Source organism: Sinohyriopsis cumingii, chromosome 3, assembly GCF_028554795.1.
Source record: "Sinohyriopsis cumingii isolate HCF-2022 chromosome 3, ASM2855479v2, whole genome shotgun sequence".
Classification (NCBI taxonomy): Eukaryota; Metazoa; Mollusca; class Bivalvia; order Unionida; family Unionidae; genus Sinohyriopsis; species Sinohyriopsis cumingii.
In genome coordinates, this window is record NC_142963.1 from 5,826,878 (window position 1) to 5,847,731 (window position 20,854).

General features: G+C 35.9%; 1 protein-coding gene across 3 annotated transcripts in view; it reads left to right on the forward strand.

Moving 5' to 3' along the window:
- Positions 1 to 1,116: 1,116 nt before the first annotated feature.
- LOC149802416 (caspase-3-like) overlaps positions 1,117 to 20,854 on the forward strand; it is a 195,081-nt gene continuing 175,343 nt past the window's right edge. Inside the window, exons 1-2 of one of the 3 annotated variants that reach the window (XM_089951621.1) lie at positions 1,117 to 1,438; positions 2,740 to 3,020. In XM_089951621.1, coding sequence (XP_089807747.1) covers positions 2,827 to 3,020 — 194 coding nt within the window. In that variant the 5' untranslated portion in view covers positions 1,117 to 1,438; positions 2,740 to 2,826. Of the gene's footprint in view, positions 1,439 to 1,466; positions 3,021 to 20,854 lie in introns of those variants that run through there. The other 2 variants (XM_089951624.1, XM_089951623.1) reach the window with 2 other exon arrangements.

The window sequence follows — 20,854 nt, forward strand, 5'->3', positions numbered from 1 at the left end:
ATTGACTACTGATAGTCTGTATCCAAAATTAACTATTAAATATATTGACTGATGTATCCAAAATTAACTATCAAACATATTGACTACTGGTAGTCTGTATCCAAAATTAACTATGAAACATATTGACTATTGGTAGTCTGTATCCAAAATTAACTATGAAACATAGTGACTACTGGTAGTCTTTTTCCAACATTAACTATTAAACATACTGACTATTGGTAGTCTGTTTCCAAAATTAACTATGAAACATATTGACTACTGGTAGTCTGTATCCAACATTAACTATTAAACATACTGACTATTGGTAGTCTGTATCCAAAATTAACTATGAAACATATTGACTATTGGTAGTCTGTTTCCAAAATTAACTATGAAACATATTGACTACTGGTAGTCTGTATCCAACATTAACTATTAAACATACTGACTATTGGTAGTCTGTATCCAAAATTAACTATTACACATATTGACTATTGGTAGCCTGTATCCAAAATTAACTATTACACATACTGACTATTGGTAGTCTGTATCCAAAATTAACTATTACACATATTGACTATTGGTAGTCTGTATCCAAAATTAACTATTAAGCATATTGACTATCGGTAGTCTGTATCCAAAATTAACTATTACACATATTGACTATTGGTAGTCTGTATCCAAAATTAACTATTACACATATTGACTATTGGTAGTCTGTATCCAAAATTAACTATTAAACATATTTACTATTGCTAGTCTGTATCCAAAATTAATTATTAAACATGTTTAAGAATCTACTGTATATTTGCAGCTGATGGAAGATCAGAAGTCAATCTGCTAGTCGGCATATTATTTAAATTAATTCAATTAACATCCCAATCAAAAATCTTCTTTATTTGCAATGTCGTAAGTGATTGTTTATGCTGTCTTTTTCTTGTGTACAATAGCGATCTCTGGCTCCCATATCCCAGATTTTTTAGAAGCAAGAAAGACGGTCAATGACTGGCTACAAAAGAGCATTCGGCCACTATCCAGCTGTCGAATATGGCACAGGCAACAGCTAGTCTTTATATTCAATTCAGATTTAAGAGCAGCGAGTCAGGTGCCCAGCAAGAAAGCCAATATATTGATGAAATTTGTTTTTTACTCTGGGAATGATTTGCATGGTAATTCAGTGAGATCAACGCTTCAGATGATAAGGCAGTATTCAACTATTCCATGCAAATAGCATTCACAGATGCTCGCTCCCTTCAGCTGTTGCTGACACAGAGTTTGCTCAGAACGATTGATGGATTTTAGTATTCCTATTCGTTCTCATGTATGTGTTGCAAGGACCTCAGTTATTTCCTGTCTTAGGATCTAGGAAAGTTGTCCAATCCAGTTAATCTGTCTCAAGGAAGGATTTTACCATAAGAATCGTATGGTGAGGTTGAACTTAACAATGTCATTATTACAAGTAAGTGGTCCTCAGTCAGACGAATTGATTAATGTAGACTTCTTTTGAAAGTTTTAAGTTGTTATGATATTTACATTCTCAGAGATGCAATATAGTGTATGATTGAAGCAGAGTAAATTTATAAGTAAATTTGTTACACTTTTATAAATCAACAAATAAATAGTTCTTACATGCCTTTAGAAATGCTTTATGCGAGATACATGTACTTTTTCTAGTAAGACTTATTCTAATAGATCTAAAACTCTTTGTGTACAAAATAGACATTATGTCTCTATCTATTCCCGGAACAAAGTCCGTTATTATACAAATAGTCAAAAGCAATCAAGGCATTATTTTTCTTCAAATAAATTTTTACAGTATATCTACTATCTTAGAATCATTATTTATCGTCAAAGTTGTCACAGGATATTTGTTTAAGGCTTGTAAATTGGTTTTCGAAATTTCTCTCTTTAAAATATATAGTTAAAAACATATTCGACTGATTACCATAACTAATATGCCTTATTCATATTCGACTAATTACCGTAATTAATACGCCTTGCTTATACCCGACTGATTACCGTAACTAATACGCCTTACTCATATTCGACTGATTACCGTAACTAATATGCCTTGCTCATATTCGACTTATTACCGTAATTAACACGCTTTGCTCATATCCGACTTATTACCATAATTAATACGCCTTTCTCATACATGACCGCCTTGCTCATACCCGACTGATTACCGTAACTCATACGCCTTGCGCATACCCGACTGATTACCGTAACTCGTATGTATTGCTCATACCCGATTGATTACCATAATTAACACGCCTTGCTCATACCCGACTGATTACCGTAAGTTAACACGCCTTGCTCATACCCGACTGATTACCGTAACTAATACGCATTGCTCTTACCTGACTGATTACCGTAACTAATTCGCTTTGCCCATACCGGAATGATTACCCTAACTAAGTAATTTATTTTTCATGGGGCCAGCCAACGAAATATGTCATGATGCATTGAATAATAAAAAGAAACAAATGGTCATGAAATAATGACGTTGACCCAACGAGACACTCAGAAATATCACTTTATTGTTATCGAACCGTATCGTGTCAGGCTATTGATTTAGATGAATGCTGTCGGGTGTATTTCCTGCAACGATACTAAATTAAAGGAATTCGTGTGTTTAATCTCCTGTATAGTCAACCGTCACGAATCTCCAATCAACTTTGTACACTGGCAAACCGAATTGATGCGTTCATCATCAAAATAACGTATGCTGTATTTTTTCAAAGTGAGACTATATTTTAGATAGTTATAGGTTCTATCAGCATGTGATACAGCGGCTGCGTAGTACGATGTAACAGAACAAGCGTGACCTGTGCTTACTATATATGTATGGATGAGGAAAACGGTACCTCGGGGTCTGAGCTTAACATTGATTGGGATTTACTACAACCAGCTTTGTCACGTGATGTAGACTGCAGTGTGTGTAGTTCTTCAACAACGTCACTTCCGATGTCATCTATGTCACCACGTCTTAGCCCCATTTCCATCGACTCCAACTCCCCATACCTGCTCAGAAAGGCCGGGTAAGTTACCTTTTTTTCCATTTAGTTATCATAGATGTCGAGAACGTTATTTTGCGTCCTCAGTCACATGTTAATATGTACGTGAACAGGGGTTTGGGGGGAATTTGAAATAGAGAAAACCGATGATGTACTATAGAAAATACAATTTTAGAAGGTAGAAAAACGCATTTACAAACTTCATATGACATATATTATGTGGTTATTATTACTTTTTATTAGTATTACATTAATCTTGAATCACTGGTTTCAGATGGATAAATGAACTGCTAAATCCCGAATGTGCACAAATGTTTTGTTCACTTATATTGTGAGTTGTTATGTTGGCTTCGAAAAAATTTGGGCAAAATATCAGGCAACTCCATGGAGCCTGTGGCTAAATGTGCAACAATGATGAAACGAGCATTAAAAAATGTTCCACAGAAGTTCCACTGTCTCACCTGCATCCATGCGATGATGTATCCCTCCTATATCTGACCTGCAAAACCTTAATATATAACGCTGACGTTTATGCTGTCGTATTTGCCACGAAAAAAGTGACACCTCCATCTTACCATGCTTACACAGGTGAGGCAAAAGGAGAAACCCGTCACAGTCAGTACAAGAGGAAAAAATCTGAACACAGGAAAACTTTCAAAATTATTAAATGTATTGTTACAAGCCAGGGGTCTTTACTTGACCAAGTGGTGTCAAACCCTGGCGCGACTCCCGCTAGAAGTCATAAGTTTACCCCAAATTTCCAAAGACGTCCATACAGCTCCATTTGTAAATTAGAAAGCCCGACATGTCCATCCTATACATAAATTTTACTCTAATCAATGTAAGACCATAGATCTCACAACCTGCCAAATATCTATCAACCGCACATCTGCATGGTTTATCTTCGTTAACATTTCCGTACCGCCAACAGTTCTCGCCGTAGAAACTATACAACTGTCCCTTAACACTGGTAATTATTTTAACTACGCCACCTTAGGTCAGTCAAACTATGGTTTCCAGGCACTTTTCGCCAGTACAGATGCATCACATTTGCCACCATGGCGACATAAACGATATCTGCCGAGTCCTATTGGTTCCATAGTGTAATTTACCGGTTTCCTGCCACTGCAGTCATACCATCAATGTACACCAATAGATTTTAATAGGGACTTTGTTATTTCCATGGACACTCATTCGGTTTGGACCTGAATTCACTACTAGTGAACCATGGCATCATGGAAACTCACTTACACTTTACTCCGTGACATTTGCTAATAGTAACTGGCCAATTATTTCGGGCAAAGGTATATTTCTATTGCACTGAATTCCAATAATCAGACAAGTAATCACATAAATCTAAGAATTCCTAAAAACGGGGCATATAACCAAATGCGCATACTCCAAATTTATTACGGTATATATGGTTATAAGTTCGATTCCTTTTATTGGTTTCTTTGGAATACATCTAGTCTTAAACTGTATAAGAATGCTTCCACCCCTAAGAATATTTCGTGTCATTGTTTTCTGAAAACAATGTTGGTCAAGCCACTGAGCAAGCCGATGTTTGGATTTATGTGGATTACAGTTTATTATTTTTAATTAATACTATTTCCTATAACTACAGTCATTCATGTCTAAAAGTCCGTTTTGATTCATCACTGCGCGACATCCAGTGAAATATCATAAACTGCTTGATCCTTCAATAAATTCAAGATCCGTAGACATCTTTGCAAAGTGTGCCTACAGATCCATTTCGATACTGTTTTAAGTAAATTTCAAACAGCTCCAGGTAGATGCTGCTTTAACTAGATGTTCCTTCAGATCTAGGTTGACCCAGTCCTAAGTAAATGTGCCTACAGATCTAGGTTGACTCAGTCCTAAGTAAATGTGCCTACAGATCCAGGTCGACGCTGCTTTAAGTAGATTTTGTACTTTTGAAGAAACTCGTCTACGTGTACATATCCATTCATTAAGCTATCAGTTCACCACCCATTTACCTAACCTCATTGTTTTTCAACCAACCTTCATCCATGCATGCATCCACCTACCTACTTAATAATCTACTAAATAGGTGTAAGTTATACTGCATTAGCAAAGACAGCCTTGCTCTTTCCCTACATTATAAGAAATGCGTGTCTTTTCCTAGCTCTCCATTTCGTGGCTGTATCTTTACAGCCATTTAAACAATAAAACCAGTTTCATCTCTTTGAAAGTTTCCATTATTCCAATCTCATCCAGCACATTCAGTTTGACACACTATGCTACACAATTTATATTTATGGACCTGCGTTTATCCCACGATTTGTAAGCAATTATATAAAAACAATTTACCACATGTAAAGCGACACATATTATAAAATTTAGTATAGTCAAGCATCCACATGTGTCTAATAATCTCATATAGCTAGGCGTCCATATGCGTCTAATATACTGGTATAGTAAGGCGTCCATATGTGTCTAATATACTGGTATAGTAAGGCGTCCATATGTGTCTAATATACTCGTATAACTAGGCGTCCATATGTGTCTAATATGCTGGTATATTTAGGTGTCCATATGTGTCTAATATACTGGTATATTTAGGCGTCCATATGTGTCTAATATACTAGTATAGTTAGGCGTTAATATATGTCTAATATACTGGTATAGTAAGGCATCCATATGGATCTGATATACTCATATAAATAGGCGTCTAATTAATCTTCCATGTCTCTAATATACTTTTAAAGGCTGCATTAGGTTAAATTACTGACACTCATATCTTTTTTAAATTATCAAATGATTTTCAAATCTGGATCGTCTTCCCTGTAGTGTTTTGTATTTTTGTTTTTGTTTTTATTTGGGCTTTTTGTTGACGAACTAAACTTGCTCATATATATCGTCTTGTTTCCACTTAAGTTCTAAGATACATTTACCTTTTCTGAGTTTTCATAGAACTGCATCTCTTTTGCATTAAAATTATAAATATTGTTTGCTTTGTCATCTAGCCTGGTTAATATGGATTTTACAGCATCGCTTTCAGTGCAAAGTTGCCAAGCATGTCAAGCAGGTTTCGACTGTCAACAGCAATTATTGAATAGTCGTTTGTCAATACATATTTACCATACATGTCAAAAATAGTTTGACCAGCAACATCAGTTATTGAATCGTCCTTTGTCAATACATATTTACCATACATGTCAAAAATAGTTTGACCAGCAACAGCAATTATTGAATCGTCCTTTGTCAATACATATTTACCATACATGTCAAAAATAGTTTGACCAGCAACAGCAATTATTGAATCGTCCTTTGTCAATACATATTTACCATACATGTCAAAAATAGTTTGACCAGCGACATCAGTTATTGAATCGTCCTTTGTCAATACATATTTACCATACATGTCAAAAATAGTTGACCAGCAACATCAGTTATTGAATCGTCCTTTGTCAATACATATTTACCATACATGTCAAAAATAGTTTGACCAGCAACATCAGTTATTGAATCGTCCTTTTTCAATACATATTTACCATACATGTCAAAAATAGTTGACCAGCAACATCAGTTATTGAATCGTCCTTTGTCAATACATGTTTACCATACATGTTAAAAATAGTTTGACCATCAACATCAGTTATTGAATCGTCCTTTTTCAATACATATTTACCATACATGTCAAAAATAGTTGACCAGCAACATCAGTTATTGAATCGTCCTTTGTCAATACATGTTTACCATACATGTCAAAAATAGCTTGACCAGCAACATCAGCTATTGAATCATCCCTTGTAAATATATATTTACCAAGCGTGTCAATCAGGGTTTGACAAACAACAGCAGCTAATGAATCGTCCATTGTAAGTGGAAATTTACCAAGCATGTCAGGCAGAGTTCGACCATCAGTAACAGCTATTGAATCTTTACTTGTAAAAGCATATAGCTTTAAACAATGACAAATCAATAGGGTTGATTGGAACAACTTATTGACCAGACAACTTTGTGAAATGTATTTACAACCATGAATGAGAACATAAATTATATAGTCGGGCGCGTATAATTGTTCAGAACTTTTTGATGACGTCATCATTTAATGCATTGCTGCAGTAGTTATGCAAAATCAAAGTGGCATACATACATACATACATACATACATACATACATACACAAAAATACATACATACATACATACATACATACATACATACATGCATGCATACATACAAACGTACGTACGTACGTACATACATACATACATACATACATGCATACATACACACATACATACATACATACATACATACATACATACATACATACATACATACATACATACATACATACCTTTGAGAACTAATGTTTGCTACATACCTAACAATTTGAAATGCAGATATAGACTTCTTTACTTCTAGAAAATAGTTCGGCCTAATATAAAGGTACTTGGAGAAAGTTAGATTCGTTGGCTGATATGCCAGGTATGTACACCATTTAAAGGAGAAGTATGATTTTTCTATGCAGGCTAATTACAAGTTATAAAATCATTACTGTTCTGCCAATTGATGCATCAATATATGCGAAATTCCGACGTATGAAAGTAGTGTTCATATCAAAATTAGAAATAATATTCAATAAAGATTCCGAAGCCTCGACATTCAAAAAAATTTTATACCTTGTTTTTAAGCAAAGCACTTTTCATAAGCTTTCAAGCTTGTAACCAGTCAATCGCTAGTACATGTAATATGAAATCCGAGCTTGTAACCAGTCTATTGCTAATACATGTGATATGAAATCCGAGATTTCCAAATGAAAGACCATCGCTGCCGTCAGATGGACACACGAGAAGGGTCCAATATAATGTTTCAATAGAGAAGTTTCTTTAAGAACAAATATTCGGCTTGGGAGAATATTAGGGACTAATTCTGGAATCATTTTCAAATCAACCATTATGCATTATTTATTTTTTAAATATTTTTTTTTACAAAATATTTGCACATAGGTGAATGATCGATAGTGCTTAAATTAAGCTCGAGTTCAGTGTTAGCCACGTCCATGGATCCAGTTCATACAATGACGAATGGAATTTGAAACAAGACTGTACAAATCACCGTGTTCAACAAAGAATAACTGCAGTGTTTACATTCGCATCACTCCAATATGATACACTCTCTTCATGTCAAAACAAAGTTCAGTGGCCTGTGATATATATTGGATGAGCATTATACACTAATACAATGAATTGTTCAACAAAGACAGTGTGCTGGCATGTACCGACCAACAAATTGGATACTTTACGCCGGGTATAAAAATAAAGACAATTGTTGGTTTTTTTTTTTTAGATCATAAAGGAAGCTAACTTGCAACAGATTTTGTGTTGATTGCTGCCAATTGTCGCATAGAATCGCGCGGACAAGTTCCACTACTACTGGAAGTACTTAATATTGACTGTACATGGTTCTAGATCAATTAAAGTCGGCCAATTGTGCAGATTCTATTTGAAATTTCAAAAGATTTATGTCGTCTAGTCTCGATCGCTAATACAGCCATTTCTCATTACGACTCTGATCATTGTTGGAAGCATAATCACCACTTCGTTTGTAAACGATTTGATTTCCACCATGTAACTTCACTGGAATACTCTGATTTCTATTTTTTTCTTTCTTCAAAAGTGTAGCTTAATACTAACGAGTTCGGAAAAGCTTGATATTTTCTGCATACTGTGTCATCATGTAAATGAGTTATGATCCTGATTATCTCCCCGCAATACAACTTTACAAAGTATTGCTGGACTTCGATTAACATTTTGCAAAGACAGCTAAAGGCTTACATTTCTGGCTTTTAATGTCATCATTAGCAGGTGCCATTATCTCTGAATACCCACCTTCCTAACTTTGGTTTCAGCAGGTTTTAAATTTACCATGAGTTGATTGACTTCAAACAAATTTGGCATGCAACTGCGTGCAACCGTACGTGTTGCATATTAAGGAGACATTTAATGAGTCAAAATTCACAGAATTTACTGCCCAAAAGTTCCTGTGGCCAAAACAATTACCTGTGACAGTATGACAGCAATGTGGATTGTGGGATTTTAGCCGAATTTGTGAGGAGACCATGAATTAGTTCGCGTTTGCTCGTCAACGGCTTCGTTTCAGTTATTGACCATGATTGCTTGAGATGGATACCACGACAAAATTTTGTACCCTGGTATTAAGCGGTATTTCTGAACGTGCCCCGATACGTACCACTGTATACCGCAATTACAGTAAGGACCAACAGTTCAATGATCACAGGCAGATGTCTGACATATTTTTTGTTTGTTTAATTTCCGTCTGTCTGGAAAAAGTATCTTGTTCTGATTTATGGCAAAATAACACCATATTAGATCCATGGCATTATGGGGGAAATATATGAATTTTCTTGACATAAAGGAAAAGAAACTATTTCAGATCAAGAGAAAATCACAGCACACACCCCACAACCAAATGGACAGCACTTATAGTAGATGAATTGTCTGTGTGTATGTTATGTGTTATACAAATTACAATCTAAACATGTAACTAAAGGCTAGTGATTAAGCTGACACTATAACTCCTAACGTGTAACTTAAGACTAGTGATTAAGCTGACAGTGTAATTCATCACGTGTAACTAAAGACTAGTGATTAAGCTGACACTGTAACTCATCACGTGTAACTAAAGACTAGTGATTAAGCTGACACTATAACTCATCACGTGTAACTAAAGACTATTTAAGCTGACAATGTAACTCATGACGTGTAACTAAAGACTAGTGATTAAAACTGACACTGTAACTCATAACGCGAAAGACATCATGCTAACAATACGCATAAAACACACTTACTCATCAGACGAGAACATATTTATTAGAGTTGAGAAATCACGTTAAGTTCAGACTGAAAACAAGTGCGACTCTGAAAATCGTGGAATGGTTCGCAGTCTTACAAAGGAATACATAGACTTAATACATTCGCACACGCTAGTGAGCAACTAAAAACATGACGCTCTTTCGTTTTAATTTGGGTTTCGTTTCTGTTTAATACAAAATATTTCTGAAAGTTGGATTTGGACCGAAAATGTTACAAATTATTCCATTTGGCAACAGCGTTGGCCTACGTGACACGTATCAACCGTGTCATTAAAGGACCATAAGTATAATTAAGTATAATTATATCTGTAATATTTACCATTAATTTGTGACAGATACAACCGTTCTGTGAGAAAAGATCTTGTTTTTCAACTATTTGGAAGTGAATAATAAAAACCACCACTTACAATATCGTTCAAAATTGTAAAGTGGAATATCCATACATTCCTTACTGACGGAAACTAACGACAAATTGGTGCAGTGACAAAGTACCGTGGTACGTACCACCTGGAAAAATGCTGCAGTAAACCTGTATAGACCATTCTCATAATGCATTCATGTATTCATGTGACCCTAGGTCAAAGAATCCTAAACGAGGCAAAGCTAGGCACCTGCTTCATTTTACTTCGCAATATGTGGTGACTCGTTCTTCTTTTGTAACCTAAAGCACCGTTCCTTGACAAGGCATTCATTTCCAGCTTTATAAACTGAAAATTAAAGAGAAAATTATTTTAATAAACAGATTAACAGAATATTCCATACATAAAATTACATAATTTTATATTGTTTAGACACGATTCTTCCCTATTATGTTTACTTTATCTAATGTCTGCCTTTACATACTGGGTGTTAAAATTCATCCATCTACCAACACCACAGAAATAATATTAATTATAATCAATGAAGAAGTTCACATAAATAAGGGACCAATTTGTGTGTTTCGAGGCAGGGTGCTTTGATTATATATATTGAGTGTTATTTGAAATTTAGCTGTTCGTCCATTGTACCATTTATAGCTTAATCCTACTGCATCAAGTGCATTCTTGAAAGTATGTATATACATCTAGAGTAGTGTAAATCAATCATGTAAAAGCTAGGTTAATGTTGCCTAATTATCACGCCTGAGTGACTTTTGGAATGTTTTTGTGTGTGCAAACTTCAGTATCTTGAACCATATTTCACATACACCGATGAAGACTGATGCATCGCAAGAAGAGTAATTTAACCATACTAAAAGCTGGCCACTGTGACTTAATTTAATATGACCATACCAAAATCTGGTCAATGTGACTTAATTTAGAGGCATGAATAACTTCTTTATTTCAAGGTACGTGCTTGTTATACCCTCAGTATACTGGATCCAACTTCATCTACATTTATGTATAATGAGATATAGGTGCATCTCAAAGGGAGTAACTCAAAAAATGTTTTGTCAATGTGACATAATTTTCACAGTCGTGTAACTTTTGTATTTTCTTCCATATGTTGTCACCCACTCTAAATATATTACGTATAGCTAGTTCATTATTTTACCAGAAAACACCTTGCTGGGTTTAGATGTGGAAGTTCAGAAAAAGTTCATGCTTAATTACAAGTTTCTTCCAGGTTGACATGTACATAAACGCACGCTCATAACGTGAAAATACCATGTTTTAAAGAATAATCCACCATCCCTTCTAGTCTTGTTTTAGTCAGTACCTTAACATATTTTATGGATACACGTTTTTTTTTCTTTCCAATCCCTGATCGACTTTTTTTTCATAGTTTAATATTATACTTGCCAAAAATATGGAAGTTTTAAAAATGTTATGTCTGAAAGATTCGGAGTAACGTAGACTGTTATCTAATTTGGCCATAATCTAGCATACACAGTGTATTCGTTTAATTGGTTTAATTGGTCATTTTACTGAAAGTGACTGATGTATGACAATAAAACAACAGCCCTAGGGGCGTTTAAATTAAATCTGACATGCAGTTTTATACTGACGAGCGCTTTGATGTCCTCACAAATTGAATTTCATTTGTGCAGCCTAATTTATTAAGGTTCTTATGATCTCAAGTAACTTAGCATTCAGGTTTTTATTAATGAGAGTTGAGGAAGGATGAAGACCATTTTCAACTGCATCAACTAAAGAAGTTCTGACCTATGATTGCGCGCGCGCGCGCGCGCGTGTGTGTGTGTGTGCGCGCGCGCATGTGTGTGTGTTGCCTGCCATGAAAAGGCGTTTTTTTTTTTCTTGTTGCAGTTTAACATTTCCTATGAATGATGGATGTTAATACAATATAATATTCAATTTTGTAATAATGATATCTTAGATATTGGATGAGTGTAATTTTTTGTATCTACTTCCAGTGAGATTAAATATTTTGGATATGAAATAATTATTTGGTAGAGTGGTGGCCCTTTGTTCAAGAGCACGCAGGTTATTTTGCAATGTAACTTGCGTAATTTAGTTTGTCAACGCATGTTCAGCATCAGCATTGCTGTTTTCTAAGCTTGGTTAGGTACAGTAACGTTTTATAAGGTCTGTTTATATATGATTAGTATGCTAATCGCTCAGTTTTTTCCACTTAAGATTATAATAAACTGCGCTGCTCCTCAAGTGCAGCTTGAATTTGTTTTACATTTCTCTTTAAATCAGTATTTATTACAAAATTCTTTTAATTATTTAAAATTGCCATCATCCTTCCAGCCACTTCCTTTCACCGCTACACGAGTACCGTGGTTGCTTTGATTAAATAAAGGTTTTGACATAGAAGCGCATACATGTGAGACAATTTACAGCTGAATCAATATGTTAAGAAGTATCAGTCATTTATATACTTCAGAATAGCTGTCTAATGGTTGTTTAGTGTACAGTTCATACAGATAAATGCTATGCAATGTCATACACATACATGCTATTGAATGGCATACAGATATAAGCTATGAATGGCATACAGATGCAATCTATTGAATGCCATACAGATATAATCTATGAATGGCATACACATACATACTATTGAATGTCATACAGATATAAGCTATGAATGGCATACAGATACAATCTACTGAATGCCATACAGATATAATCTATTGAATGGCATACAGATAAATGCTATTCAATGCCATACAGATATAAGCTTTTGAGTGTCGTACAGATAGATGCTATTGAACGTCATTCACATACATGTTATTGAATGGCATACAGATAAATGCTATTCAATGCCATACAGATACAAGCTCTTAGCTTCTCATAATATTATATCAGTTCTCTTTGCCTTTGGAGCAATAATGTTTGTGTATACTTCCACAGAAAACTTTACTGCATGAAATTTTGTTAAAATGTGTAAACGAAAACTAAAGATCTGTCGAAATTTCTTCGAGATTAGCACCTGCTTTTATATTCGAAGCCAAAAGCAGATTGTAATTTAACTGTCCAAATTAAACTCGTGTATAGTATGCCATGCGTTCTATAGTGTGCAATTTTCTTTCACAGTACCACGCATGCTATAGTGAGAATGCTGTTTTAGCAATATCAAGCATACTATAGTGTGCCTACTGTTTTTGGCAATACGACGCATGCTATAGTGAGAATGCTGTTTTAGCAATATCAAGCATACTATAGTGTGCCTACTGTTTTTGGCAATACCACGCATGCTATAGTGAGAATGCTGTTTTAGCAATATCAATGATACTATAGTGTGCCTACTGTTTTTGGCAATACGACGCATGCTATAGTGAGAATGCTGTTTTAGCAATATCAAGGATACTATAGTGTGCCTACTGTTTTTGGCAATACGACGCATTCTATAGTGAGAATGCTGTTTTAGCAATATCACGCATACTATAGTGTGCCTACTGTTTTTGGCAATACGACGCATTCTATAGTGAGCATGCTGTTGTAGCAATATCAAGCATACTATAGTGTGCCTACTGTTTTTGGCAATACGACGCATGCTATAGTGAGCATGCTGTTTTAGCAATATCACACATACTATAGTGTGCCTACTGTTTTTGGCAATACGACGCATTCTATAGTGAGCATGCTGTTCTAGCAATATCAAGCATACTAAGTGTGCCTACTGTTTTTGGCAATACGACGCATTCTATAGTGTGCCTACTGATTTTGGCAATACCACGCATGCTATAGTGAGCATGCTGTTTTAGCAATATCACACATGCTATAGTGTGCCTACTGTTTTTGGCAATACGACGCATTCTATAGTGAGCATGCTGTTTCAGCAATATCAAGCATGCTATAGTATGCCTACTGTTTTTGGCAATACGACGCATGCTATAGTGAGAATGCTGTTTTAGCAATATCACGCATACTATAGTGTGCCTACTGTTTTTGGCAATACGACGCATTCTATAGTGAGCATGCTGTTTTAGCAATATCAAGCATACTATAGTGTGCCTACTGTTTTTGGCAATACGACGCATTCTATAGTGAGCATGCTGTTTTAGCAATATCAAGCATACTATAGTGTGCCTACTGTTTTGGCAATAACACTCATGCTATAGTGAGCATGCTGTTTTAGCTATATCACACATGTTATAATGTGTCTACTGTTTTTGGCAATACGACGCATTCTATAGTGAGCATGCTGTTTTAGCAATATCAAGCATACTATAGTGTGCCTACTGTTTTGGCAATAACACGCATGCTATAGTAAGCATGCTGTTTTAGCAGTATCAAGCATACTATAGTGTGCCTACTGTTTTGGCAATAACACGCATGCTATAGTGAGCATGCTGTTTTAGCAATATCAAGCATACTATAGTGTGCCTACTGTTTTGGCAATAACACGCATTCTATAGTGAGCATGCTGTTTTAGCAATAGCACGCTTACTATAGTGTGCCTACTGTTTTTCGCAATACTACGCATTAAAGTGTGCATGTCCTTTTTGGCAATAGCAAGCATAGTATTATTACGACCCTATGGTCTTTAAAATAAGCAATAGAAAAGAGTGAGAAGCAACCAGCTTTGTAAAATTCAACAAATAATTAATTTCACTAGGAGACAAAGGAAAAAAGGGGGAAAAAAAGAACTTAAGTTATTGCGAAATCCCAAATAAATCCTAGAATTATAGACACATGTTCTAATGATTACAGTTCTCGGTAAAATTTAGTAGCAATCCAAATTAAATCCAACGCTGGAAGTTTTGATGTGTCTGTGGTGGCCGTGTAGTAATGTACCAAAAGTCTTTTATTCGATAACAATAATACGATCCAAGAATTAAACACCTTATTTGAAATTTCATTGTAAATTCAAGTCTCTTTCCAAGAATGTTATTTTTGAGCACTTTTCATTTCCAGAGAAGAATCACTAAAATGATATAAATTGAATAAATAAATTCCATCCTAAATGAATACGGAACAAAATAATAATAATAACACAATTGATTCTGCTAAGATCTTAAAGCACGTATAACACTGGACAACAAATTTTTACAAAAGTCATGTTACTGAAATAAAATTAGTCAATTCTTATCAATTTTTATGTGCTGAACACGAATATGACAGTCAAATTGCAAAATTGGCTCTAGTTTTTTTGTAATCTGCAAGAAATTAATGTTTACATAACGAAATGCATTCCAATAGTAAAAGGTCAACTGTAATAGCCTACCTATAAAAAATCAAGTCATTGACTACATCTTAGATTTCTTCGCCTGTCTCTTGTACAGCTGTTCGGGAGCATCTCTGAGGAGTGTCCAGCAGTAGTCAGCCAGCATTGTAGTGGACCATTTTCCCTGGTATCTTTGTTCCATTGTTGCGATATCTTGATGAAAACGTTCGCCGTGTTCATCACTAACAATACCACAGTTGCTAGGAAAGAAATCCAAATGGGAATGAAGGAAGTGAATCTTTAGAGACATATTGCAGCCAAGTTTCTTATACTTCATCAACATGTCTTCTACTAGTTCCTTATAGTTTTCTGCCCTAACATTTCCGAGGAAGTTTGTAGAAACTAGGCGAAAAGCATTCCATGCTTGTTTCGCGTCACCTTCCAGCAAGTTGTTGAACCGGTCATCTTTGAAAAGCTCTCGAATCTGAGGACCCACAAAAACTCCCTCTTTAATCTTTGCTTCGCTGAGTCGAGGGAATTTTTCATGCAGGTATCGGAATGCTGGCAAAGTCCGGTCAATGGCTTTCACGAAGTTCTTCATCAAACCTAGTTTGATGTGAAGGGGTGGTAGCAAGATTTTCTGAGCCTCAACCAGAGCTGGGTGTTGGATATTCTTCTCTCCAATGGCTACATTCTGCCTGTGAGTCCATTCCTTCCTCATGTAGTGCATTTCCCTTGCTCGGCTATCCCACTCGCATAAGAAACACATGTATTTTGTATATCCTTGCTGCAGTCCCATTAAAAGGGCAACTACCTTCAAATCACCACAGAGGTGCCAGCTGTACTTGTTATACTCAATGGAATTCAGTAGCTGCCTTAAGTTATCGTATGTCTCTTTCATGTGGACAGCATACGCTACTGGAATAGATGGAAGAATGTTTCCATTGTGCAAAAGCACAGCCTTGAGACTCAGTTTCGAAGAGTCCACAAATAGTCTCCATTCTTGTGGGTCATGAGTGATTTTTAAAGCATTCATGAGGCCCTCAATATCGGAACAGAATATCAGATTACTTTCCTTTCTGAAGAAAGGCTCCAATTGCTGGTGGCGCTTTCGATATGCAGTAATTGTGACATCTTCTTCTAGAAGATTCCATTGTTGGAGTCTTGATCCTAGCAATTCTGCCTTGTTCTTTGATAAGTCCAAATCACGAATCAGGTCATTTAGTTCTTCCTGTGTTATTCTGTGTGGGGTTGATGATGCACCACAGTGAAAATCTGGATCACTGCATGCTGATGGATCAGGAGAAGAACAGGTCGACTCACCTTTGTCTTCGTCAGATGAATCAAGAGAATATTCTGCTGGAGGTTCTGGAATAGGAAGTCCCTCACCATGTGGAACTGGTCTCAATGCAGACGGAATGTTTGGGTAGACTATTCTCGACTTCTTTCGCTTCGTTATTCCGCCGGAAAGAGGAGGAACCAAGCAGAAGTAACAGTCATTTAGGTGGTTGCTTGGCTCTCTCCACACCATTGGGACTGCAAACGGCATTGATGACCTTTTGCAATTCAACCACTGTGAAAGCTGTGTTGTACATGTAGCACAGCATATATGCGGAGCCCAAGGCTTGTCTTGGTCACCAACCTTGCATCCGAAGTAAAGATGATATGCCTTCTTCACTTGAGAATTGATACTTTTCTTCTGGTTGGCAAATGTCACTTCCCCACAAATATAGCAAAAATTGTCCGCGGTATTAACACACTTTCGAGGCATTACTGTTCTTTATTGTACGTAAATGGATAAAATAATAAGTTTTATGTAACAGTAGCTTGAACTGTCTCTCACAACGTCTAAAATATTTTAAATGCTGAACCTATCTGATTGGGCTTTATATAGTACACTGCTTACGTCAGCTTCAGCAGCCGCCTGGCATTAGTATAATAGGCCTACACATGTATAGTACACTGCTGACGTCAACTTACTTCAGCAGCCGCATGGCATTAGTATTGCATTGCATCAGAAAATGATGCAATCAACTGTGGATGATGTGAGCATGATGGTATTATGCAATGTTACATCATTATTCCGGATGTTGCTGCAGTCCTACTGGAGAAATTTACACAGTGAAACATAGAAAATGAGGTATATGAATATCTTCAAAACGAGAGCCAATACAAATTTTTCACGGTTATATTCGTGTTCGGCACACCAAAATACTACAGATTAGGGCCTTTTCAAGTCAGTAATGATTTCACTGTTGACCAGTGTAATTAATTGTTCAAGTAACATGATTATATTGTCGTCTACTTGACCTCAGGTCACTATTAGCATTTTCTTTTTTTATTGCCTAACTGAAAATAACCTTGTAAAAGCTTCTTAATGTTTACAACTTTTGTTTTATAGTTATAATTAGAATTTTGTTACTAAAATTATAATATAGCATGTGGAATATCTCAGATAGGCCAGGCATATTTATAAGGTAATTCCAATAACCTAGACTCAGACCCAAAGAAATGTTTACTTCTATTAATAAAGATCCTAATATTAAGCCCATACACACAGTGAATATTTTAGCTTTGTATTAGTTGTTAACAGAATACAAATTCAATGATACAGGTCAAATAGAAAATGAACTTGATATTGGACAAGGTCAAGTCCAACATACAAATCTGCATCATCAATTTCTTTAGAATGAAATGTTTAAAAAAATCAAAGAAGCAAAGAAGCTAACTAGCAAACAATGCAAATTAAATATGCACAACACTTTACTGTACATGCTCCTTAGATAATACCACGTATTCTTGTGTGCATGCTCCTTTGGCAATACCACATTTTCTATTGTGTGCATACTCTTTTGGCAATGCCACACTTTCTATTGTGTGCATGTTCTTTTGGAAATCCAACATTTTATATTGTGTGCATGCTTATTTGGCAATACCACATTTTCTATTGTGTGCATGCTCTTTTGGCAATACCACACTTTCTATTGTGTGCATGTTCTTTTGGAAATCCAACATTTTCTATTGTGTGCATGCTTATTTGGCAATACCACATTTTCTATTGCGCGCATGCTCTTTAGACAATACCACATTTTCTATTTGTGTGCATGCTTCTTTGGCAAAACCACATTTTCTATTGTGTGCATGCTCTTTTGATACTACCACATTTTCTATGATGGGCATGCTCCGTTGGTAGTGCTACGCATTATAAGAATACTCGGTGTCATTGATATTGTTCTCTATAAAGCAAAACATAACCACTTACATATCTCACTATCCTCACATTTATTTATTAAGCATTTACCACGTTCCCGATGACCCTACTTTGTTATTATACTTAGTATATTTAGTCAAATTTCTTTTAACTGCTCACATTTCATAATGGTTTTTCTTCTCTCCTTCTAATTAATCGATTTTTGGGTGGAAATGTGACGTCCACGTCATCGTCTGTTCTACAAGAGGACTACAGTGTAGGGATGGTTTTCATTCTGATGGAGCAGGTTACGTTTTTTCTGTAGCTCGGTTATTTCAATACAAGTAATGACCTAAAAATAGTATTAATCGTGGTCAACATAGCAAGCTACAAATAATGCGGGTAATAGCACCTTGATAGTGCCAATGCAGCAATCTCAATGAATTTTATTTTTATTATACGTGAAATGTATACGATATCGCTTAACGTTTTTCTATCGAAATATGTGTGAGAAATAATTAAATGAAAATCAATCATCAGGGATCAGGTTACTGTCTTTTGCAAATAACGGCATGGGGGTTTTGTTGAGTCACAAGCTGAATTACAGTTTAAAGGGAAATTAAAGCTTATTTGTTTGTTTATGGTTTGTTTTTTGCTTGTTTACTGGCTATCAAAAGAGCATGATTTTTGTGTGTCACTTCAGAACCTAAATGAAGTTAACTTTGTTACTGGGAATGATCGTTACAATCTTGATTTTGTCCACGGTCAGTCTCCACCACCACCACCGATCTACTAGTTTAATATTGGACAAATACGAATATAATTAATTACATTGTTAGCAGTATTTTACCCATCAAGAACTTGAATATTAACGTTAATCGATGGAAAAGTGTGAATATCGACATTGTGCAGATTATCGCAGGCCAACTACAACATGCCCGTCAGTTTTCATTGGATTCAGTGTCACCGATCACTTGTAATGGAGTGCTGATAAATGACGCTGCTGGCAATATCACTGATTATGTAATTATTGCTAGGATCTGATATCAGCATGGAACCCATTATTTTATTTATTCTCTGTTGGCACATTGTTCTGATGGCATTTAAAACAGGATATCAGCAAACATTCGTTTCATTGATTTTAAAAAGAGAGACAATCTCTGTGCTCCTTTATTTTTAGACCGCTCTAAAGGCTTAAGTGGTTGAAGCGTCTGCCTCGGATGCGGGAGGTTGCGGGTTTTAACCCGGTCTGAGTCATACCAAAGACTCATAAAAAGACTTATACAAATGGTACTAGCAACTGCCTCGTTTGGCGTTCAGCATTAAGAGGTTAGTGTTAGGAGTGGACAGCAGGGTGTGAGGATAATATAACTGGGTGGAACAAGAAATCATGAAGCCATGATGCCCAATTGCAAGGCATCTGCCACTCAACAGACATCGCAGCGATATGACTAAAACTGTTAAAGCTACGTTAAAATTCCTAATCTCCCTCTCTCTCTCTCTCTCTCTCTCTCTCTCACACACACACACACACACACACTATCTCTCTCTCTCTCACACACACACACACACACACACTTCAAGCGTGAATGACGGTACAAGGTGTTGGATGGTAATGCTATTATGTGTGTCTGGCTTTAACATCCAGATGCGAGGTGTTAAATCAGGCGTGTCTAACCCGCGGCCGGCGGGCCTCATGTGGCCCACTCTTTCACATTGTGAGATCGTGGCTATGTAGGCAGTCTTTTTGGAAATATGCATTTTATTTAATACTTATTTCATTTTTCTGTATTGTTCTCTGATTATGTTTTATGTATCTACCACATAATATGATTATCTTTAACAATATTTTTAAACCTTTGAATAAGAATGTTATTAGTGTCATGTAATAATGGGTTTGAATTTTCGTATTTATTTAACTGTTCCTGCTCATACGGCCCGTGATCTTGAGCATTTTAACTGTTTTGGCCCCCAACCAAGAAAGGCTTGACGACCCAGTGTTAGATTGTAATGCCATCGTGAGTGTCTGGCGTTAATGACATTACAAAGTGCTGAATGATAATGGCGGTATATAAAAATGCTATTATTTCACGATAGTCATGGAGTTATAGTCGAGGATCCACTATAAAAGGTAGCAGGTGGCTTATTTCCTTTAGAGTTTGTTTGGCTGTCGTCCAGGAAACTGATCACATGTCATGGTTAATTGGTTATTAAGGGAGGCAAATGAATGGACTATTTACCAGGAAACTGA